The sequence below is a fragment of the Aspergillus nomiae genome, assembly GCF_001204775.2.
Source record: "Aspergillus nomiae NRRL 13137 chromosome Unknown contig00002, whole genome shotgun sequence".
Taxonomy (NCBI): Eukaryota; Fungi; Ascomycota; class Eurotiomycetes; order Eurotiales; family Aspergillaceae; genus Aspergillus; species Aspergillus nomiae.
The window spans coordinates 87,181-109,475 of NW_015378057.1; the positions used below are offsets into that span (position 1 = coordinate 87,181).

Here is a 22,295-nt window from a genome sequence, read left to right on the forward strand (position 1 = left end):
TTGAGTGGAGTATTGTATATGTGTTGAGCGACTATCCGGATGTGCAATGCAAACTTTTATTTGTGTGTCATGCAATGCGTAGAAGTACTTGTAGTGCTCTTGCTTCGTCTATGATATCTAGCGAGGCAATTGGCAAATACCTAAAGAAAAGAAGCGAAGAAAAAGAACTGTAATACAATAATACGCTGTCTGGGTGCATCCAGTTTGAAACTTCAATGAACTTGTTTATATTCTGTCCATGTATAAATGCAATATTACGAACCAATATGAACGGCCCAAATCGTACAAGGCATTCATTCCTATGCCCATGCCAAGGCACTATTGCTTCGTCGCTGGGAAATTACCAATGCCTAGGATATCACCATCCTCTTCCTTCCCATCCCTTGCCCGGTCAATCCGGAATTGGGTCGTCTTGAATAACCTCGCATAGTGGTTTCCTCGAACGATGTTCCCTGCGCAACCATCTTTGCCAGCTCCTTAGCCGCTAACCAGATGACCGGCATGCCGTGGCCATTGAATCCAGCGATGATAAACTGGCCCTCCTTGGCAGGCACTTCACCGATGTGGGGGTTCGAGTCATAGGAGTAGCCCATGACTCCAGTCCAAATCTTGTCCACTTTGGCCCCGGAGTTTTCCCACCCGCGATAGGTGTGTTGCATGTAGTCTGTATAATAGTCCTTTGCCGAATCAATAAGAACACTGTCGTCGACATTGTTATACCATTGCTCACGGAAAGACCGGAACTTGGCGGCGGCGCCACCGACAATGATACTGCCGTCGGCTCGCGGGATCAGGTATGAAAGAGTGTTGTCTTCGGTTCGATTGATGTAGGAGTTGTTAAGAAGAGGTGCCGTGGTTCCCTCTGGCACCGTAATGCGACAGCAGATGCCCTTGCATGGAATAATATTTTTCTCATACTCTGGTAAAAGTCCCGCGACATACGCATTGTTGGCATGGATCACGTTGCCTGCGTGCATTTTCCCTCGCGGCGTCTCAATCACATATCCGCCATTGGGATCTGGTGTGATTGAGGTCGCCGGGGTATATGTCTGAAGGTTGACCTTACCCGTTGCCAGAAGGGACTCACTGAGGTGCATGATGAATTTATAAGGCCACACTGTGCCAGCCGTGTACGAAGCGCATGCGACAGCGCCTTTGACGCCACAAATCTGTGACATATTAGCACAGATCATCTGACTACGATATAGCAACCACTTACACCTTCGACTTCCTTGCCCGTATAAAAGATCGCATCATTCATGTATTCAAAATTCTGCGCAACTACACTGTCGAAAGTTGCCTTGGCCTTGGCTGCGGCTTCTTCATTGCACCAGACGTCGATGGTCCTTGTCAAGGTGAAATCACAATCTATCTTCTCTTCTTCAATCAGTTTCTTGAGCGCGGGCAGATGCGCAATCTCGAACTCGGCGATCTCAGCCCCTGCACGTGCACCAGCGCGATCGATGTATGTGGGAATATGACCGTAGAAATCAGGCCGCATATGACCTCCGTTGCGACCGGTTGCGCCCGAGCATACCCCCCGTGCTTCCAGGATTGTGATTGACTTGTTGAAATGCTTATGGTCGCTCACCATATGGTAGGCCGTGCTGATGCCAGCGTAGCCCGCGCCAATTATAACAATGTCACTGTGCTCGGGCAGTTGTTCCGTCGAGCGATGGTTGCTCTTCGGGTGAGGCTGGGTTTGCCAGAAGCATTCCCCAGGATTGGGAACGGGAAAGCATCCTGCAGTCTGCGTTTGAGCTGCAGAATCGGAGACAGTCCCATTTGATGCAGGTAGTTGCATATTTGCGTTTGATGTGAAGTTATGGCCTCTATGACTTGGATAAGCTATGGGAAAGCTGACACGGAGTTAAGTTATAAACAGGTTGATGCGTCCGTCTTATCTTATCGCTAATCGGCCTCGGTACGGCGTACGGTGTCTCTGGATCACTAAAAGCTCGCTACCGGACCGGAATTGCCTAAATTAAACCGGCGGATATCTCATCGTCGGTACGGCTCCACTGATGGTGCGCCGGCAGAGAATCTCCGGTTTATCAGTATATCAATTAATTTGCTTCTGGATCAAGCGACCCCCATACATGTCCAGCGTGGTAAACTTGCCGGCATCCATCCGGCTCCCTTAGTTCTTATCCTAAACACGTACGTGCACAAGTCCCGCCAATGAAGGAAATGGGATTTGATATTGCCTTTGCATTAGCTTCTGCTAAGCGGGGGAAATAGCCCCATGAAGAACCTAAAGTGCACATAGATATACGGAAAATTGTACAAAAATGGGAAGAGGTCACCCCCCGGTCGAGCACACCATCCTCACATCACGTTTGGCATTAGGTTGTGCTTTCAAGCAAGATGCCTCCTCATACCGCAGAATACCCTTCGTTTGACGAAGTTGGTCCGTCAACAATCGCAGAGAAAAAAGGCTTTCATGACAATGTAGGATCATACGACGTGGAGAACACGGCCGGCCAGCTGGAGGAGGTGCACGACTTCAAGCAAGGCCTCCACCAGCGACATATTCAGATGATCGCGTTGGCCGGTACCATTGGAACTGGTCTTTTCCTGGGTTCTGGTCGAGCGATCGCGACAGCCGGGCCTCTTGGAGCCTTTCTCGGATACACCATCATTGGTCTCACAGTGTCGAGCGTTGTGTTCGGTGTTGGAGAAATGGGCGCCCTGGCCCCCCTCACCGGCGGTGCCATTCGATACCTGGAACTCTTCTGCGATCCTGCGCTATCATTTGCCATTGGGTGGAACCATGTGTACTCCTACGTTGTTTCAATCCCGTCCGAGATCGTGGCAGCGGCTGTTATTGTTCAGTTCTGGATTACGATCAACAACGCGATATGGATAACTGTGTTCGGCGTCCTCATGCTTATCACAGCACTCCTCTTCGTCCGTATCTACGGGGAGCTAGAGTTCGGATTCTCAATGCTGAAAATCATGCTGGTCATTGGAATCAACATTATGGCATTGGTCATTACCTGTGGAGGAGGCCCCGACCACAAGGCCATCGGATTCAGTTACTGGAAGAACCCCGGCCCTTTCGTCCAATACCTAGCGTCGGTGGCTCACTAGGCCGATTCATGGGATTCTGGACTACATTCGACAATGCGCTCTACGCATACTCCGGCATTGACAATATTACAGTGGCTGCGGCCGAGACGCGCAACCCTCGGCAGGCGATCCCCCAAGCCGCGCGACGGATCTTCATTCGAATCTTCCTCTTCTACATCCTGACAATATTCATGGTTGGCCTAGTCGTACCGTCCAACGACCCTAGTCTACTCGGCTCAACCAGCACAGCCGCGCATTCACCCTTCGTCATCGCCGCCCGTAATGCCGGCATCTCAGCAGTGCCATCTATCATCAACGCCGTCGTCCTGACCTCCGCCTGGTCATCAGGCAATTCGAACATGCTCGGTGGCTCGCGGATCCTGTATGGCATGGCATGTAACGGCCACGCCCCGAAGATCTTCAAGCGCATGAACCGTTTTGGTGTGCCCTACATCTCCGTGGCGCTGTACGGCCTCTTCATGGCGCTCGGCTACATGACGCTCTCCGACTCGGCCAGCACGGTATTCACCTGGCTGCAGGATATCGTCGCCATCTCAACACTCGTCAATTGGGTCTGCATCTGCATCGTATACCTGCGCTTCTACTACGGATGCAAGAAGCAAGGCATCGACCGCCATAAAGAACTCCCCTGGGCGGCACCATTCCAGCCCTGGAGTACGTGGTTCTCGTTGATCCTACTCGTGGTCCTTTTCTTTACGGGTGGTTATAAGACATTCATGCATGGGCACTGGGATACCGAGACGTTTATCTCGTCGTACCTGAACGGGCCGCTGATTTTGGGTATTTACCTCGGGTATAAGTTCGTGAAGAAGACGAGGATTATTCCGTTAGAGGAGATTCCTATTCGGCCATTTATTGAGAATTATCAAAATAACCCTGAGCTGGAGCCTAAGCCTAAGAAGGGGATAAGGAGGTTGAATATTTTGTGGTCTTAATTTGCTTCGATCTTGTTTGTGTTATGGATAATCTTGTCTAGGAAGATACTGGTCTACTGAAATGAAATGATAATTTATATTCACATGGACATCATCATGAGTCTTGGTATCGTATGATCATCTATACAGGACTATCATGTTATATTGTCACGACCATACCGTAGAATTCTCGTCACAACGATGTTACCAGTGCAACAATCCCCATCATCCAGATGTTGTATTGTGTATTGCTTATCTTATCCCCATTATCTTATCTGGTCTTATCAGATCCATCACATGACATCCCCGCCCGGCGCAACAAGCCAATCACAACTTACCGTACCGGAACTGCCCGAACAGGTAAGCGAAATCCGGCGCAATGCAAAAGCCACCGACGATAACCAGGGAGAATGAAATGATAGCGGGGAAAGCTCTCGATAAGCTCAAGCACGGTAAACAATTTCCCTCCGTTATCGGTTGCGTTGCACTGTCAAGCGCAGCCTCGATACACGGTATATACCACGTGGACAGCTCTTCCCGACGGTGAGACGAGTATTCCAAAGCTAATTGAGTATAAATAACATACTAAAGAGAACAACAGCACGGAAGCACGAAAACAACCCACAACGACCAGTGGCAGCATCATAGCAGCCCCAGCATTCTACACCCAAGTTATTGAAATATCAAGAAACAATGTCCCCCAAGAAACACGTTGTCTTCGACGTAGTGGGCACCTGCGTCTCCTTCGACGCCTTCTACAACTGCATTGACCACGTTATCGGCGACAAACTGCGTGCGCAATGTATCACGCCCCGTTTCTTTGGATTCAGCTGGATGACCGCTGCCGAGCTAGAATTCACCTTCCTTTCCATTTCAGAGCGCTATAAACCCTACAAAGACGTTATCACGGCGCTATTCTATCGGACGTTGCACATGGCGGGCGTAGAGGACCCGAGGTCGTTTGCGACGGAGGCTGAGAGGGACCAGTGTGTGCAGGGGTATTCGGAGTTGGAGCTTAGACCTGGTACCCGAGAGTGTTTTGCCAAGTTGAGAGAGGCGGGCTTCACGGTCTGGTGTCTTACGACTGGGGACACGAGACGTGTGAGAGGGTATTTTGAGCGCGCCGGGGTGGATATGCCGTTGGAGAACTTCATTAGTTGTGACTCGCAGGGGGTGGCTAAGCCGGCGCTGGCGGCGTATCGGCCTGCCATGGAGAGATTTGCGGAAGAGGATATCAAGTGGTTTGCGGCGGCGCATATGTGGGATGTTTCGGCGGCGGTTAAGGTCGGATTCAGAGGGGCTTATTGTACGGTGTATGAGAAGGAGTCGTGTGCGGAGATTTTTGACACACAGATGGAGGTGTTGGCTGATTCTTTGCCTAACATGGCAGACAAGATTATTGCAGCTTCAAGGTAGTATTTTTAGATGTTAATGATAATGAAAGAAATGGAGTCACAGTAACAAGTAAAAACTCATGATCATTATGCTTTCAATACATCAATATATCATGAGGTATAGACAAGTTGCTTTGCTCAACGTCGAGTCCTGGCGTCTTGGGACGCACGGTAGGGAAACATTTCTGCGAAGCCTCCGTGGCCATCGGCTTCAGATCGAAGCACTATGCCAGCCTCGGGCACAGCAAGAAATTGCTCAAGCACTTGCGTTTCCGATTGTGTCGGCCAGGCTGATGGCAGCGCCAGATTTCCGGTGCCAAAAATGGACAACTCATTGACTGGATCCCATGCATTGAGGGTGTCCATCTGCATATCTCTACGGGGCTCATTGGACAATACACTTAAATTCGGAGGCTCCAAATAACTCAGTGGATTGGGATCAAAGTTCACAGGCGGCATTGCAGAGCAAACTGATGCCGCAGCGGTGGTTGCAGGGATAGCAACATTCTCGCCCGCGTTCATGGCCCCACCGCTCCTCCAGGATGATCCCCATCGCTTGAATGCATCGTAGTCTGACATCGTTGGTATTGTCTCCGAGGGGCCATCGCTCAGCTGTGCAGCTTGTGCTTCGGAATTCAAACGAGCAAGCGCTCGTTCCAGCGCCTCAATCAACGCCACCTCCGATCGAGCGGAGTCCCCAGAGGTAGCCATTTCCCGGATCATGTCCAGCCCGTCCTGTAATGTCTTGCGATACTCTCCCGAGCGGTTCTGGATGGAATAGGCAATTAACACTAACAATGAAGCTCGGCATGAACTGTATTCAATGTAGGAAGCTCTGGCGAGACCTGGACCATTGTCTCGCAGCACCTGGCAAAGTCGAATCACCTCCGTTGCTGCCTGTGTGCAGTCCATGACGAGGCTTTGTGTACTGGACATCTGCTTTGGACTGGAGTTCTCGCCGTTGTCGCGTCCGGCACTTGTGAATTCTGGTCCAGCCGGGGAGCCTCGGGGTGATTGTGAGCTCTGGTCTCTGAGAAGGAACGGCCGTCCGATAAACATATTGACCAGACAATACTCGAGTCGTAGATGCATCGCACCACGACTTAGATTCTGTGGCTGGCTCAAGTCACCTAGTACATCTGTTGGTAATGACTGCCACCACTCCGTCATGGTGTCTTTCTTGTCCCGTAAACGCGCCAAGATATTTGGTATGCTTTTCTTTTCGCAGTGCCGCAGAAGCGACCTAAGCACAAGGTCAGCATCTTGCAGTATTAGGTCTAATAGCTATCTTCTACGCTTACAACTCGTGGAAAAAGTTCTCGAGAAAATGGATAAGTCGGATAGATGTCACAGCACGTGGAACATTCCACGGGGGATCTTCAGGGTGCATCCCCTCGCGATACTCAGGAATATCTGTGTCGACGTCTGATCGCAGGACGGACAGAGGTCGCCCGTGGAATATGGAGATTTTTCTATGAACTCGTGATTAGCTTTGTAAGCATTACATTAAGTGTCACGGTTTACCTCTCAAGCGAATAGGCAGTCCACCAAACACGATTTCGAGTCTCAATCATATCTGGACTGAAAACGTCACTGTTACACTTCCGGTGCATACCATTCTGCATAGCGAGTCGCACGGCGAGGTTAATATAGATATAGCCGAGGCCGGACGCATCGATTGGCAATGAGTAAAACCCGAAGAGTAGGCATGCCTGGACGCTTTCTAAGCAAGACGACTCAATAATTTCTGGCAACAGTCGAACCGCATTCTGATAGAAGCTGGTACCAATGTCATCTTCCGAAAACTCTCCATCACTCGTTGTATTATGAGTCGGCGAGTCCAGGTACGCATACTGTGTCCCAATGGCGAATACTGTAAGCATAATGCTTATGACAGCGGCACCCTTCCTACCAAAGCTGCTAGGGTCGTTATACAGGACGTTGAGGTTTTCGAAAAACCACTTCTTCCGGACGAAAAGGTAATGTGTTTCAGCATACTTGAAAAAGGTGTTAGCCAGAAACCTGGCTATTTGTCGCGGGGGGCAAGAGGAGAGGGCGGCAGATAGGTGACTATGGCCAGAACGCAGTTGTTGCGCTCGCCAATACTCGAAGACTCGTTGATCAGCATTATGAATGTGCTGTTTCAGTTAGCTTTCGTCCCGGGCAACATTCGGAATGAGTACCTGAGCAACTGATCGCCGGGTTTGATGTTCAATCTGGTGTTTAATACGCATAGAAAAATTCCAGTACGAGAATTCTCCAGAATAGTCTGCTCTATCTTAGCGTTGTTACCAAATCAAGCACTCATACAAGGGTACGAACGAGTAGTGGTATCTTCAACTGGGTCGATTGTACAAGCTTCATCATCTATAGAAAAACCATCCTCCTCTTCGGGTTCCAGAGGGGGTTCCCTGGGGTGCTCTTTGGTCGACGCGAGGGCATTTGCCATCTGGGAGAGATTGCCCGTATCAAGGGAAATTCCGTGCATCGTGTGTCTTAATATACGCTCCATATACCGTGAGCGCTCAGCTAGCTCTCGGACATCTACTTGTATGGCAGGAGATCTGCTTCTAACAACTGGTCAGGGAACGTCTAAGTAGCATGCCTAGAGCTGAAATGCACACCTAGGTATGTAGGCACGGAACTCGCGCACTCTTGATACGCGATTCTTAAACTCGCACGAGCGATGGAAATGGGAGCATCTACTGCAGGGGATGCCACCTTCACATTTTTCCTTCAGACGCCGGCATTCGTCGCAACTGCATGGCAGAATGTTAGTCTCGGTAATTTCAAGCAATACTCGTAGCTTCATGCCGCAAACTTACGCTCGTGCTGCGCGCTTTTTATCCGTCACCATTGCTTTATTCTCACACCGGAGGTAGGTTTTATTCCAAGCGACCTCAAGGAGTACAGTTGAGTCTTTTAATGCATATGGTTGCAATACAAGGAGAGAGAGTAGTCGGCGAGGCAGGTCAGTGCTAGATCACGGGATGCGGCCACGGCGATAAGGCTCGGGGGGTCCACCAATCATAAAGTGCCCCCTCCATCTGCCCTAATCGAATATGGTGTAGTATCCTAAATGGACTATGGAGACACTACTTTGCAGTGATAAAGTGGGGAAGATCTTCGTGAGGACTGCACACATCTTGGAGTCCGGAGTATGCGGCTCCATGTGTACGATGTAGACAACACGCAGTCGGGGTATGCAGAGGCAACAGCTGCCAGGTAGCGCTTCAAAAGGGATAAAGGAATCGGAAGAGATATGCTAGCGCAGTGAAGATTTCACGGCACCGCGTGAATAACCTCTTTTCCGAAGAGCTCTAGACAAAGCACCTGTTGAAACCTTCAGATCAAGTTCTTGAATGACCTTCGTGTATGGCAACCGTTTTGTCCGGTCAGAGGATGATAAAAACGTAATGATATCGTCTACTTGGGACGCGGTCAGTTTAGGTGTTTGGCCACGAGCCTTTTTAGGTGAATATGTTTGGGCTTGGCATGTATATTGCACCTGCCGATATGTTATACCGGGCAGGTGGTCAACGATTTGTTGATAGGTAAATCCCGCGTCCCGTAGAGTCAAGATACGTATTCGATTGTCTCGGTCGAGACGCGTCGAGTTCTGACGATCAGGAGTAGTAGGTCGAGCCGATTCAACCATGGTGAATCAGTCTATCGCAACTCGCCCGGTAGGTCAGCAAGCAGAGACTTGTTTTGAATAGCTTCACGCGTTTCGCTTGACGGGATTGTGCACTATACCATTTAAGGCAGTCGTTGCCCATGCTGACTAATCGGTATTGTTGGACTGTCTTCTATTGCACTTTTAAAATAATACTGGTCTTGACATGAAAAGCTATACACACAGTGTAGTGAACAATTCGGCGCAGCTATACTCTCGCACTGACTAAATGGGTGATTGTTCCTTGCTGAATTTAGCTTATAAATCGCTTAGTTGAACCGGATCTAGGAAGTAGCAGGAGAATAATATGATTATATATATCTGTTGAAGTATTGGATATCATTTTTTTTGTCTGTTTTTTTGAATTGTAGTAGATTTAGGAAGTAATATATTACCCAAACTGTTCAAATCGTCGACCCAGGAATCACCGTAATTCCGAAATGCAAAAACTTATTGCTACGTATATGTGCTGCAGAATAAGTAAGATAGTTGAATTCGTTAACTAGTCTCATTGCGGTTAAGCATCAACATGGAAATGAGGAGATGCATCACATGACCTAGGCTAATTAATGATGATGAGCCCTGCATCGCCCCGCCATTTGAACAGGTCATCGTGTCAATACTTTGCTTCCAGAAGTAAGGAGGAGAGTGCCTCAAACAACCTGCGTCAATGGAGGCAGTCGGAGCTGCATCAGCAATTTGTGGAATTGCAACAACTGGAATTCAATGCTCTATCAAGCTCATAACTGTTGCTGGCCTGGTCAAGTCTGCGCAAGATGAAATTACAGACATTGCAAAAGATGTCTTGGTGAATGCTAGTATTTTACAGCAATTGGGCCAGCTCGCAAAGGATAGAATATCGCACGAACAAACTGCGCTGTACACCAATGGCAACAATGACAAATCGAAGATACCAGATTCAGCCACTAGAGGCGATGCCGAAAGGAGCACTGAAACCCAACATGGAATGTTCAATGCAGCTGGTCTAGCAGTAGTCCTGAAGCTAGCTACAGAATGCAATGATATTTTCAGCAGGTTGAATGAAGCCTTACGAAAGACTAGTAAAGCACTGAGCGCGAATACTGACGGTCAAACACGGATCAAAGCGACTCAGGCGGGAATGGTACACTGGCCACTTACCAAGCCGCAAATAGATGGCATGCAGGCTCGACTGAGAGATGCCAAAGGGACACTGATGCTCATGCTCCAGGTTGCTATGCTACGTTATTCAGAAACGCCGATGGAGAGGTAAGGCGTTTTGCTAGATTATCAGATATTGGTCTAACATGTGTGGGCAATGTAGGAATATATCTGGGGCAATACTAAGCCCGTATTCAGAAGAAGAGCAGAACTTATTGAAGAGTTCTATCGTGGCCGCTAAGAAAGCTCGGCAATATATCTCAAACGAACGAGGCCCTTCGTGTACTCAGGATGTGTCTGCTTGGGCAACAGAGAAGACACCATCGGGGAATAGAATACAACTCGGGAGCATGGACCAGAGAAGTGAGAGAGCACGACAAAACAACACCCTAGTGCAGAATACTCAGCCAGAACAGGTGGGCGGTAGAAGGGATTTGCGGTGTGTTTTTCTGAACCACTAGGCACTTCTAACCAGCAGACAGCTAACTATATGGGTAGTACATCGGACGTTCAACTCACGAACCAGGCGATTTTCCGGAACGGAGAAGAAGAAACACCCGCACTGCAAGTAACGTCTATTTAGCTGCAGTCTGTTAATACCGTGCGCTAATTCCAGTAAAGTATGTTGAACATGCCGAGCATTACTGATGACAATATCATACACCAAGGCGCATCGACAACCAACAATCGGTCTGAGCAATATTATACTAACACCAATAGACCCTCAATATCACCCACCAATGAACCATTGATGACCCCACTCAGTGTATATTTGGCTTCCCCTAAACTACAAATTGCTTATGGGAAAGTTCATGTCGAGTACCAAACTCGCCTGCTAAGAATCTCACGCACAGAGATTGACTCCCAGATACAGCAGTGGAGAGATTCTTCCCACAGGACCGTGCTTGATCAGCTCCATGCTCTAACAGCCAATGAACAACAGGCACTGGATGCGATCAATTGCGGCCATAATTCTAAAAACCTGTTGGCAGCTGGCACACTTGAGTGGATACAATTTGGCGAGTACTTACCCGTCAATGGTGTGGAGCATATCATGGCGAGAAGCATGACCATTATCATCAGTTCCAAAGACCAGTCCTCAACAGAGAAAGAAAAGCCAGAGCCAATCCGGGGAGATGAGGATACACGGTATGGGAAGGAATCTACCACCTGGGTGAAAGTATTTTCCAATGTTTATCTCCACCCCAGTGAATGTTTCTGATGTGGTTATTCAGGTTCATCGCAGCCACATTGTGCCAGACACGCTTATTGCCTATCGTTTACCCTTTGAGTTCGACGAGGTATCTGTCCAATAATATTAGTCACTTGGTAGGATATGATTTCTAATATGTGGATTGTTAGGAGGATCCCGGATATGTGATTATCAAGCAGTGGATTCCAGAAGACCTTCAAGAGGAATTATTTGCCCACACCCGGAATTTACGAAACGGAAGATTTATTGAACGTAAAGTCTCAACTTCAACTAAGCTAAAGGTTGATGATAGGGAGAGAGATCAAAGGTTCGGATCCCGATTTCTATCACGGCTCAAAAGGGGGTTGGAAGTGGCGGGTCTCTACCGGCTCTACCGGAGGCGGATTGATGAGGAAGACTCACAGTCCGACACGAGCACCTCTCCAGAAAGGGTAGAGGGAGAGGCCAATTTTGATAGTATCTCGCATATTGCACGAGACGATAGTCGAATCTCTGTACTCGGTTCTCGTGTCTTCGAGGAACATCGTAGCAGTTTCCCCCAGACTCAGAATGGAGTGGGAAACTGCGGTTCGATAAAAGATCACGAGTCTAGTGCAGTCCCATTAAAATTCTTATTAAATGATGGAGGCAAAGTGAGCCAAGAGGATGTGGAAGGAATTGTGGGTGATCTTTTGTACAAGTATACTGCTGCATGAGAAATTTGGGCAGCTGTTGCCCAGATAACAGAGGACGACATTATCTACATTCTGTAAAGAGATCAGAAACGTAGTGAATAGAACTTTTGGTCAATAGTGAAACAACAGAAAACTGAATGTAAACGTGTGATTCTGATCGTACATAGCCTATCAAACTGCTCCATGAAAGGTATCCATATGTGTCTCTCAGCGTAGCCTCCGAGTAACATTTGGTAGGTACTGGAGTATATCTAGTCACTTACTATATGATATACCCTGGCAGGCTAGGCGTGGGAGTCGTGGTCGCCCCTGAGTCTTATAGGCGAACCATAGATATTCCCACTTGTATGCTAGGCTTCGATGATGTAAGCTAGCAAAAGGGCTGGAGCATTGTAATGGAAACACTAAGACTCAGCTGAGCCCTTCTGCTGTTGGTGTAGATTATAGCCTGAGCCCGTGGGGCACTCTTTGGAACGAAAACCCCGGATCCAAAATCTGGGTTGTTTCGGAAAGTGTCAAAATCTTGTGCTGGAGGCTGTGTATTTCATGACCCACATGTTCACATCACTAGGAATCAAGGGAAACACACGTGTGAATACGATGAATACGAGGGAAAATCATCTACCCCATATTCTTCACAAGGAGATCGACGCAAAGGCACCAGTGGGACTTCCGCATTTCTACTCAGAAGGGGAAAGGATCAGCTCCACGAATGCACATGCGTTTCTCGTGCTATCCAGATTGACCTGGTAATCTAACCCGTCCTCACCAAAATCTGTAGCTGATTCGATATTATCTGCTGTTATTGAGCTAGGGCTATGTGGGATTTCAAATTTATCCTTGTAGAAGGTGACAAAAACATAGATACGTTCCCAACGAAACATCGACCAGGGCCAATGCCGAGGCTATTGAGATGAAGTCACAGTCTGCCGTTGAAACTGTTGAGGGAGCCTTGATATTATATAGGAGGAAAATAATAACTCCTGGTGACAAGATCGACTAGCTGCAGGGATCGGGTTGTTTTCGGAGATGCGATTGTGTTCGTGACCAGTAGACTCTATACTATATTTGAGCCCTATCCCAGCAGCCCCGCATTTTGAGTCCCTATTAATTTGGCTGCAGGATTGCTAGTTGCATAGCCTAATGCGCTTCATTAAACCAGCCTAGACAAACCTCGGCTGCTGACAATAGTTCGTACTCTACTCTGTGCTGTGTTGACACGCATGTGCTATACTGTTGTAAGCAAATCACACCCAGGATTGGGGAATGACTTATTGTATCCCTACCTATCCAATCATCTTCATCTTGTTAAGATGATAGCCTACTTTAAGTCACGGCATTGACATTCGAGGATGAAGTGATATATATAGACGGTATGTCCTCCACCTTTGGTGTGGAGGAACATCCCACATAACACAAGATGGCCAGGCTAAGCCTTTTGTTGGCGCCAATCCTCGCCGTGCTGCCGCTTGTTTCGGCCTTCCCAGCCCAATTGCCTGCACGGAGCTCAGCACCTGCGCTACCATTGGATGACCCTTTCTATATACCCCCTGAAGGCTTTGAGTCCTCTGCACCGGGGACAATCCTCCGCCATAGGACCCCCCCAAACCCAATTGCAGCGCTCGGCTTCGCAAAGGTCAACATTCAAGCCGCACACCAGATTCTGTACCGAACAAGCGACTCTTCTGGCAATGCTATTGCAACAGTCTCCACCATCCTGATTCCCCACAACGCCGACTACTCCAAGCTGCTCTCGTACCAGGTAGCTGAAGATGCGGCGGATCCAAACTGTGCCCCATCCTATGCTCTACAGCTTGAAGCAGCTCATGATGGGATTCTGGGCCTGGTAATCCCACAGGTGGAATTGCTGTTCTTCGGCGCTGCCCTAGACAAAGGCTGGGTGGTGACTGTCCCAGACCATCTTGGACCCAAGGCAGCTTTCCTGGCCAACAATCTCTCCGGTCAAGCCGTGTTGGATAACATCCGTGCTGCCTTGGCGTCCTCGAGCTTTACAAACATTACTTCGGATCCTACTATCGCTCTATGGGGCTACTCTGGGGGCAGCCTGGCCAGTGGATTTGCTGCCGAACTTCATCCGACTTATGCCCCCGAGCTGAATATCGTGGGAGCCGCACTCGGCGGTACCGTGCCCAAGATACGACCAGTCATTGACGCGGTTAATAAGGGGCCGTTTGTGGGACTCGTGCCGGCCGGTATCCAGGGCCTGGCGAACGAGTACCCCGACATCCAGAAACTTATTGACGATGGCCTTAACCCTTCCAAGAGGGCTGAGTTTAACAAAACCCAGAATCTGTGTCTTTCGGGAGACATCATTCAGTACTTCGGCAAGGATATCTACGAATATGCAAACGACCGGGATATCTTCGATCAGCCGGCAGCTGTAAAAGTAATGAACGCCAACGCGATGGGACAGCACGTCCCCAAGATTCCCCTCCTGATCTACAAGTCAGTTGGGGATGAAATAAGTCCCGTTAATGACACCGATTCTCTTGTTGAAACCTACTGCAAGGGTGGAGCTAGTGTCGAGTACAAGCGTGATGAACTCTCCGAACATGCATCCCTGGAGATTACAGGGTCCGCCGATGGAATGCTCTGGCTTATGGATCGTATGAACAACAAGCCTGTCCAACAAGGGTGTACGACCTCTACTGCGGTCACTGGGCTTGCTGACCCCAGGGCCCTTCTAGCCTTGGGACAGGAGATCCTTACTCTCCTCAAGGCCATCCTATCGGGGCCGATCGGGCCTGGTGTGGTCGGTTAATCCTTCTGCGGGAGAGAGTAAAGCTGGCCCCCGGTCATCGTAGGAAAAGGGCACTGTTCAAAGCAGAGGCACGACCAATATGCGTCATACATTGGCATTTAAATGTTGGTTTATATTGGTAACTGTTGGGGTGTGATAATGTATCTAACACTACATGTCAATGATCATTTGCTTCAATTTTCTAATGCAGAATATGGAAGTATTCTCACAATTAATATCTTCCCAGTGTCAACATTCCATACCAGTAGCTCTGATCCAACCCTACACTAAATACGTGCGGCCAGGGTGCCCACCGTCTCCTTCAGAGGATGCTCATGTCGTTTAGTCCGACTCCGTACCTTCTCGCCGTCTGCCGGGCTAACATAGCGCGCCTCCACGGCCGGATTGTAGCCCAGCGCAGACTTCTGTCGGACCTCTGCATCCGAAAGAGTTGGATTACTCTGTCCGTCAGCCCGCTTGTACACGGTCACCACGACCGCACCACCAAGACCCAGATTATGTTGCAAAGCAACATCAGTCCCCTTAACCAAGCGGTTGGTAGCCCACCCCCGTAACTGCCAAGTGAGTTCTGCACATTGCGCCACGCCAGTAGCTCCAAGGGGGTGACCCTTTGAAATGAGTCCACCAGAAGGGTTGATGACCGGTCCGCGACCACCGTATGTGATATCGCCGCGGCGAACCATCTCATGGGCCTTACCCGGCTCCGCGAAGCCAAGCGCATCAAGAAGTAGAAGTTCGTTTGACGAAAAGCAGTCGTGCAGTTCACACACCTTGACATCTTTCGGTGTGACGCCCGCTTCTGCCATGGCGCGCTCGGCTGCCTGCTTGCTCATCTGGAAGCCGACCAGATCGATCGCACTCCTCGAGTACACCTCCGGTCCGTCTGTCAGGAGCTGCTGTCCAGCGATGAGGATGGCCTGGGATTTGAGCTGGGGTCTGGCATCTAGGAACCGCTGCGAGACTATGACAGCGGCCGCGGCACCATCACTGGTCGGACTGCATTGCAACTTTGTCAACGGGGCAAAGATAGTGCCCGAGTTCTGGATCTGCTCAAGGGTGTACGGGGTCCGGAACTGTGCATATGGATTCCTTTGTGAATGTTCATGCGAGATACGGGCAATCTCTGCAAAGTCCTCGGCCTTCGCCCCATACCTGACACACATATTAGACCCGGCACATACCAACAGAATAAAGCGACAGACGACTCACTTAGTCATGTATTCCCTCCCCGCATGCCCAAAATACTGCGCATTCCTCGGCGCCGGATCCTTGCCATACACCTCCTCCATCAGCCTCGTCGACGGCCCAACCGCACTGGGCCGATCATCCCAGACACTCTTAATCGACCCCGGTCGCATCTGCTCAAACCCGACGACGAGCACACAGTCCGCCGAGCCACCCTTCACCAGCGTCCGCGCCAGATGGAGACCAGCCGAGCCCGTCGCACAGTTATTGTTCGTGTTGTAAATGGGGATGCCCGTCATGCCGAACTGGTAGAAGACCCGCTGGCCGGAGGTGCTGTCTCCGTAGCAATAGCACGCAACCCCCGTTTGCACGTCGTCGTAGGTGATCTGGGCATCGAGCATGGCCTTGACGCCCGCTTCGTAGCCGAGTTCGGGGTATTCGCGCGTGCGCCGTGGCTTGAGGAATTGGGTCATTCCGACGCCTAGCACGTAGACGTTGTTTGTGTTGGTGGAACTCATTTTGTTTTTTTTTTCTGTGCGTCTGTATAGTCTCTGATTGATCTGATTCCAATACTGTGGGTGTGTACGCGATATATGTAGTTGAGGTTATGGTGTGGTTGATGGTGAGGGGAGCTCACCCATTACCCCGGACCGAGGTTCCGGTTTCCCCTCACCACAGAGTTCGCCCCTCATATGGGCCTCTCTGCCTGTCCAGCTGTCTTGATATAGGCTTTATGCCTTCTGTACCTTGATCGCCCCGAGGTAGCGTCGGTCTGGTGAAGTAGACGTGAGAAGGCTACTGCAGGACTAGCGTAGGACCTGTCTGAGCGGATTCAATGCGGCTTTGTCGCCTACGTCAACATCTGGACATCAATGCGACTCACTAGTTCGAAAGGCTATGCTTCGTACACTTTAAATAAGAATCGTATCTCATTGAGTAGTAAGACCGAGGAGAGATTAGAGGGACTAATTATACGTATCGTACGCTGGACAAGTCCACCACCCACACCGACTGCATCTCATCCCAATTCAACTAAACCCCGACCACATAACAGGCTCATACACCTACAATCCCACCAAATCCAAGTATGGTACTCACTCCACCTTCTCCCAAACAAACTGCGTACTATCCGGATCGCGCATCTGCATAACCAGCAACTGATAACTATCATTCGTCGACTTCAAGATCCGCGCCTGCGCCTTCTCAAAGTCCTCTCCGTCCAGCAGCACCGGCCGCATCCGATACTCGCGGAACAGCGCCGCCATGGCCGCTACGATCTCCACCTGCGCGAACTTGCGTCCGGCGCAGTTCTGCACGCCCGCCGACCAGGGGAAGTACGCTCCCGCCCGGGGTTCCATGATCTCTTCGCGCGCCAGCTGCTCCTCCCGTGTAGTGGCGGCCTCGCCGCTTGGTGTGGGGGTCTCGACCCACCGGCGGGGGTTCCAGGTGGTAGGTTCGTCGGGCCAGTACTTCGGGTGTGTCTGGGCGGCGAGCAGGCTGGGGAGGACCACGGTGCCCTTGGGGAGGACGATGGTGCGGTTGCTTTCAGGGAGGCGGAGGCTGGTTGTTGGGGGTGCGACGGATTTGGGTAGGGCGAGGATAGGTGGGTAGAGACGGACGGTTTCGAGCTGTTGGCGGATGAGTTAATATATTGGCTGGGGGATGGAAGGGTTGAGGTACTCACCACCACTGCTAGACAGCGCTTGAGTCGGGGGAAGGCCTCCTTATAATCCCATGTGTCACGGTCGGGGTTGGGGAAGACGGTGCGGATCTCCTCGGCGATCCAGTCCTGAATATGGGGGTATGCGGCAAGCAAGAAAAGGACGTAGGTCAGGGAACCGGCAGTCGTATCATGGCCGGCGAAGTTGATCACGTAGATGTTGCCCAGGATTTCGTCGATGGTCAGGACGGTCTTATTGCTCTTGGGATCGACCGTGGATTCGCGGACGAAGGAAGACATCAGCGTGCCGGTGCCTGGCTGGCCTTGATCGAGGAGCGCTTTCTCCGTGTTGAACATGTTGAGCATGTGTTGCTTGAAATCCTCGACGGCCTGACCGGCGCTACGACACCAGCTGGGAAAGATGGGTAGTTTGAGCACGGTGGGGGGAACCAGCATGATGACAAACGTGTTGAGCATGACGGTCTTCAGCGACTGCGCATAGGAGCGGGGATCCTCCGACTGCGCTTCTTGGGCGCTCTGGAAGCGCGTTGACCGTTTGAAGCCGGTCGCTGCGAGAACATTGAGGGCCAGAGTGCGTGTGTCGGTTCCCAGTCCTCCAGATGGTCCCGCCGTGGTTCGCGAGGCAAGCATGCTCCGTGCCTGGGTGAGGGCCTCGCGCCAGACGAAGCTGTTCAGGCTTTCGTTAAAGGGAGCGGCGACGATCTTGCGGTGGCGCTGCCAGTCCGCGCCCTCGGTCTGTGAACAAGTTAGATTTTATATTCGGTGGGAGGAGGATCGTCGACCAACCGTGGCAACATTTGGACCGAACACATTTAGCAGTGCTAGTGAGGTCAGCGAATAGCTCCCAAACATTGATGATCAGGCCATACTGAAGAGCTCAATTGGGCGCACGAAATCTGCGCGACGCGCGATGATGTCTGTAATGGCGTCCGCGTCGCAGATGTAGACAAACACCTCATTGGGGGTTGCGATCGCCCACGCATCGCCCATTCGCATATGCGACTGGGCCTTGTCGGTAAACTGCCAGGTGCGGCGGCCATAGTGAGTGATGCGACCGAATTCAAACGGGAGGAGCCCGAGAATAAAGAAGATGACCGGCTCGAGCAGGATCCAGAGCGGATTGACGGGACTGCAGGGAATGACGTGGTAAGGAATGCCGATTTTCTGGATGCGGCGGATGTTGCCGACGAGACAGACGACGCTGTACAGGGTCCAGCCCACGAGGGCCAGCGCGATGACAAGCAACATGGCCGGACAATTAAGGTGGCGGGGGGAGGTCGCGCAGGAGGTAGAGAGCAAAGGTAGAGAAAGAAGGGAAGAAAGGCTGGAGCGAAGGAACAAACAGAAAGAGAAAAAATGCGCCAAGACGATGACCAGGCGATTGCCAGGCACGGAAGTCGGGAGTTGCGAAGTTGCTAATTTCACCAATGCCAGTGGTACGACACTTGGAGGTGAAACAATGAAGCCTGTCAGCACTAATGCAGCCCTGACATCTAATCCCTGCTTAGTCGGGGGGGCCAACGGAGGCGAAGCTGAGGCCTTGACAGCATCCAGCAACGATCGGCGCCTCAGTCGACGAGTAAGAGGACAAGGATATCAGCAACAGCGGCAGAGCCTTTTGTTCCTCCTTCGAAACGCCAAGCGCGCATCAAAACCTCCTAAGAATAACCCAAGCAAACGCCAAATCCCCCCAAGGCAGACAAGCCGCAGCACGGACGGTCCAGTTGGGGTTCAGGGAGTCATGGGATGCGGGCCGGCCCTAGAGCAGGAATCGACCGCCAATTCCTTTACATAATTAATTATACAGCAGCGTCGTCAGCTAATGTATGTACAATTCTCATTTCTCATTATTCATGTCTAATTCTTATTCCCCTCCTTCCAATTCAACGTTACATGGAGATCATCTCCTGGAACCGGTCGGGAAATGCCCAAAGTGACCAGACTTTCGTCGCGCCGGGGGAAAGGCGCCTGCCAAGCCAGCTGCATGTCGTATCGATTGAGCATCAGGGCCGCCAATCCAAAGATCTCCAGCTCCACAAAGTATCGCCCCGGACAGTAGTGGCGACCCCCGCCGTACGGGAAGAATGTGGTTTGAGCCAAACCAGGCTTTTTCAGAAAGCGATCGGGATTGAACGATGCTGCATCTGACCCATAGGTGTCTGGATTATCATGCAGCTGGCAGGTTGGGATCACCGCGATACTGTTTTTGCGCAGTCGTTTACCCGCGATGGCGGTGTCGCGGACGACTTGTCGAACGATAACATCCCGTTTGGTCAGCCGGAGGACCTCGTGGTAGATCGACGAGAGTTGTGGGCATCGCTTGGCCAGATAGGTCCAGTCCAACTTGCCGTCTGGCCCGACCGCCGGCGCTGTCTCCTGGCGCACTATTTCCCGCAGTTGTGGGTCGTAGAGAATGTATGCAAGGACCCAGTATGCCGCTTTATAGGCATTGGCATCACCACTATTAGTCCAGTTATTAGCCTCACTTGCCATGCGATCGGAGCGACGGAGGTACTTACGCCCAGCAGATCATGACCAGCATGGCAGCCCGGTCATCCTCATGAATTCCGAGCTCGGCATATGTTTCTAGCAAAGTTCGGATGACGGGCATCTCGTCCGGTCGCGCCTCGGGTGGCAGCTGCAGGTAGGTCTTGAAGGCGGAGGCGTACTGGCGCAGCAGACGACTGACCTCCGTGGTATCGACCAATCGAGACCGGTGGACGAGCTTCCAGAGTTCATCCGTGAAGGTCCGCATATCGACCGCCATGTCGGGGTCGATGGCCAGAAGCGCCCGGTCAAACAGGACGATCTGGTTGGCGTTGGCAATAAAGTCTGCGCAGATGTCATAGAGCGAGATGGCCTCTGTCTCCGAGCTGACCAGGGATGGATAGGCGCCCACGAGGCGGTCCCACGAGAGCAGTTCATCGAGAGCCCCTTGGTATCGCTCCAATAGCATATTTAGCGTCGGGCCCGGAACCAGGTCGTGCTTGAACAGGTCTTGCGTCAAGTGGATGAGATTCTTTCCCTTCGGGTTCACTCGGGTGGGTGTGTTGCGCTGCCACAACGTATGCAGACGTTCAGGCGCGCAACCGAAGGCTAACAGTGCTCGGTCGAGGAATCCGTCGGTAGTCATCGCTTGCACGTCGGCGAAGAATGGACGAGTGTCTGCCGGCGAGGTGATCACGTAGTATCGATCTCCGGCGATGATCATGCTGAATGGCTGGAGTGTCCCGAAGCGCTTTCTACAAAAGTGATTAGCGTTGTGCATCAATTGGGTCGTTCACAGGTGGGGACTTATGCACGCACAGGGCCATTCTGATGAGTTGGTGCGAATCCTTGAAAAACGCACCCGCATGTCCTAATGAATATGCACGTCAGCAACTTCTCTCCGAAAAGCCAATTGCTTCCAGAATTTACCAAAGTCTGCTGGGCGTTAGCGATGGTTCTCCAACTCCTTCCCAAGGGACCTTACAAGGAATCCAGTATGGTAGCTCGACGGGCTCGTTCGGCCGGAAAAGTGGCAGGATCGTAAATCTCCAGATCCGCCAGAAGATCCAGGTCGCTAGCACCGTGAACCCCACGCGCATCCAGATAGAGCTGGAGGCCCAGTACATCTGGGCCCCGGAAGCGAGTGTGGCTATCAAGTCTTGAAGCATCTTCGCAGGGTGTGCGTTGTAACTTCCTGTGTGCCCTTGTGCTGCGGACCCCAGCTCCCACGAGGGGGGCTGGTCGTGTTTATACCCTCATGGGCAAGGCACATGCTGGCCACGCATTCCACGTAGTCATGGTAGGCATTGTAAAGAGGAGGGGTTCCAGCGGCCCCCAATTGATTAACTTCAACGACTAGAGGGCCTGGTGGAGTCAGCGCTAAAAGCATGATGACATCTATGACAGTTGTATCATGTCAGAAATGGCAGGCGTAGCAAGTCGGAGAGGGCGAGGGAATTCGTGCGACACCGTTCCATTCGCTAGAGATATAGGGTAATAGGATCCACAGGGAACCCTAGTGGTGCGGAGAATGGCGCACTAATTTTATACAAATTATAACGCTCTGAGCCTTGCACATCTGTCACTGGCATGTGCCTGGATAACAGGCATCGGCACGACGAGATAATTGACGTGAGCCGTCGGAGAGCGGAGGTCAGCAAGACTCTGCATTGGCATGGTTGGCTAGTCCGAGACTTTGCTGACCTCAGGCCATAATTAGTACAGCTATTTGCGGCAGAGTGCGCCTTGTGTCGCATCAGACTAGAGCCGATGTGCCGTCACTGCCATGATTTTCAGCCCGGCCAGACACTAATCAATAGTGGATCGTCCGTTTCCCCGAATGGAGCCAGACCACGAACCGTGGACGCTAGACTAGTCCGTGCATAGGCGCTTGGCAACGACTATTGGACATTCCCCTGCTATTGTAATTTCCACGGCATAGACATGGCTCACGGCAAGCGGAGCCAGGTGGGGGCTATGTATATAACTCCAGTAATATCATAGTTTATCGACATGGATATAGCAAACAGCAGGGGTTCCCAACGCGGGAAACCCA

The 22,295-nt window shown here is 51.1% G+C and overlaps 9 protein-coding genes across 9 annotated transcripts; 4 read left to right on the forward strand and 5 right to left on the reverse strand.

The window, feature by feature from the left end:
- Positions 1-350: 350 nt before the first annotated feature.
- Positions 351-1,804, reverse strand: ANOM_000035 (NAD(P)/FAD-dependent oxidoreductase; the record flags this gene model as incomplete). Its single annotated transcript, XM_015545293.1, has 2 exons — positions 351-1,169; positions 1,220-1,804. 2 exons carry the CDS (start codon positions 1,802-1,804, stop codon positions 351-353), a joined length of 1,404 nt encoding a protein of 467 aa, XP_015412453.1.
- A 563-nt stretch (positions 1,805-2,367) lies between these two features.
- Positions 2,368-4,028, forward strand: ANOM_000036 (amino acid transporter; the record flags this gene model as incomplete). The annotated part of the gene is made up of 2 exons (XM_015545294.1): positions 2,368-3,037; positions 3,094-4,028. 2 exons carry the CDS (start codon positions 2,368-2,370, stop codon positions 4,026-4,028), a joined length of 1,605 nt encoding a protein of 534 aa, XP_015412450.1.
- A 672-nt stretch (positions 4,029-4,700) lies between these two features.
- ANOM_000037 (putative 2-haloalkanoic acid dehalogenase) lies at positions 4,701-5,423 on the forward strand (the record flags this gene model as incomplete). Its single annotated transcript, XM_015545295.1, has 1 exon — positions 4,701-5,423. One exon carries the CDS (start codon positions 4,701-4,703, stop codon positions 5,421-5,423), a length of 723 nt encoding a protein of 240 aa, XP_015412451.1.
- A 116-nt stretch (positions 5,424-5,539) lies between these two features.
- Positions 5,540-8,258, reverse strand: ANOM_000038 (transcription factor domain-containing protein; the record flags this gene model as incomplete). Its single annotated transcript, XM_015545296.1, has 7 exons — positions 5,540-6,644; positions 6,703-6,873; positions 6,926-7,539; positions 7,585-7,670; positions 7,724-7,971; positions 8,026-8,160; positions 8,227-8,258. The coding sequence occupies 7 exons, from the start codon at positions 8,256-8,258 to the stop codon at positions 5,540-5,542; spliced, it is 2,391 nt and encodes a 796-aa protein (XP_015412454.1).
- A 1,489-nt stretch (positions 8,259-9,747) lies between these two features.
- Positions 9,748-12,125, forward strand: ANOM_000039 (uncharacterized protein; the record flags this gene model as incomplete). The annotated part of the gene is made up of 6 exons (XM_015545297.1): positions 9,748-10,325; positions 10,381-10,640; positions 10,716-10,785; positions 10,839-11,397; positions 11,453-11,518; positions 11,580-12,125. 6 exons carry the CDS (start codon positions 9,748-9,750, stop codon positions 12,123-12,125), a joined length of 2,079 nt encoding a protein of 692 aa, XP_015412455.1.
- A 1,399-nt stretch (positions 12,126-13,524) lies between these two features.
- On the forward strand, positions 13,525-14,886 carry ANOM_000040 (putative secretory lipase; the record flags this gene model as incomplete). The annotated part of the gene is made up of 1 exon (XM_015545298.1): positions 13,525-14,886. The coding sequence occupies one exon, from the start codon at positions 13,525-13,527 to the stop codon at positions 14,884-14,886; it is 1,362 nt and encodes a 453-aa protein (XP_015412384.1).
- Positions 14,887-15,152: 266 nt separating this feature from the next.
- On the reverse strand, positions 15,153-16,589 carry ANOM_000041 (putative nonspecific lipid-transfer protein; the record flags this gene model as incomplete). The annotated part of the gene is made up of 2 exons (XM_015545299.1): positions 15,153-16,038; positions 16,096-16,589. 2 exons carry the CDS (start codon positions 16,587-16,589, stop codon positions 15,153-15,155), a joined length of 1,380 nt encoding a protein of 459 aa, XP_015412383.1.
- A 527-nt stretch (positions 16,590-17,116) lies between these two features.
- Positions 17,117-19,000, reverse strand: ANOM_000042 (cytochrome P450; the record flags this gene model as incomplete). Its single annotated transcript, XM_015545300.1, has 4 exons — positions 17,117-17,699; positions 17,756-18,487; positions 18,539-18,573; positions 18,622-19,000. The coding sequence occupies 4 exons, from the start codon at positions 18,998-19,000 to the stop codon at positions 17,166-17,168; spliced, it is 1,680 nt and encodes a 559-aa protein (XP_015412504.1). The 3' UTR covers positions 17,117-17,165.
- A 609-nt stretch (positions 19,001-19,609) lies between these two features.
- Positions 19,610-21,408, reverse strand: ANOM_000043 (cytochrome P450; the record flags this gene model as incomplete). Its single annotated transcript, XM_015545301.1, has 5 exons — positions 19,610-20,213; positions 20,272-20,994; positions 21,059-21,110; positions 21,170-21,175; positions 21,225-21,408. 5 exons carry the CDS (start codon positions 21,406-21,408, stop codon positions 19,610-19,612), a joined length of 1,569 nt encoding a protein of 522 aa, XP_015412382.1.
- Between the last annotated feature and the right edge of the window lie 887 nt (positions 21,409-22,295).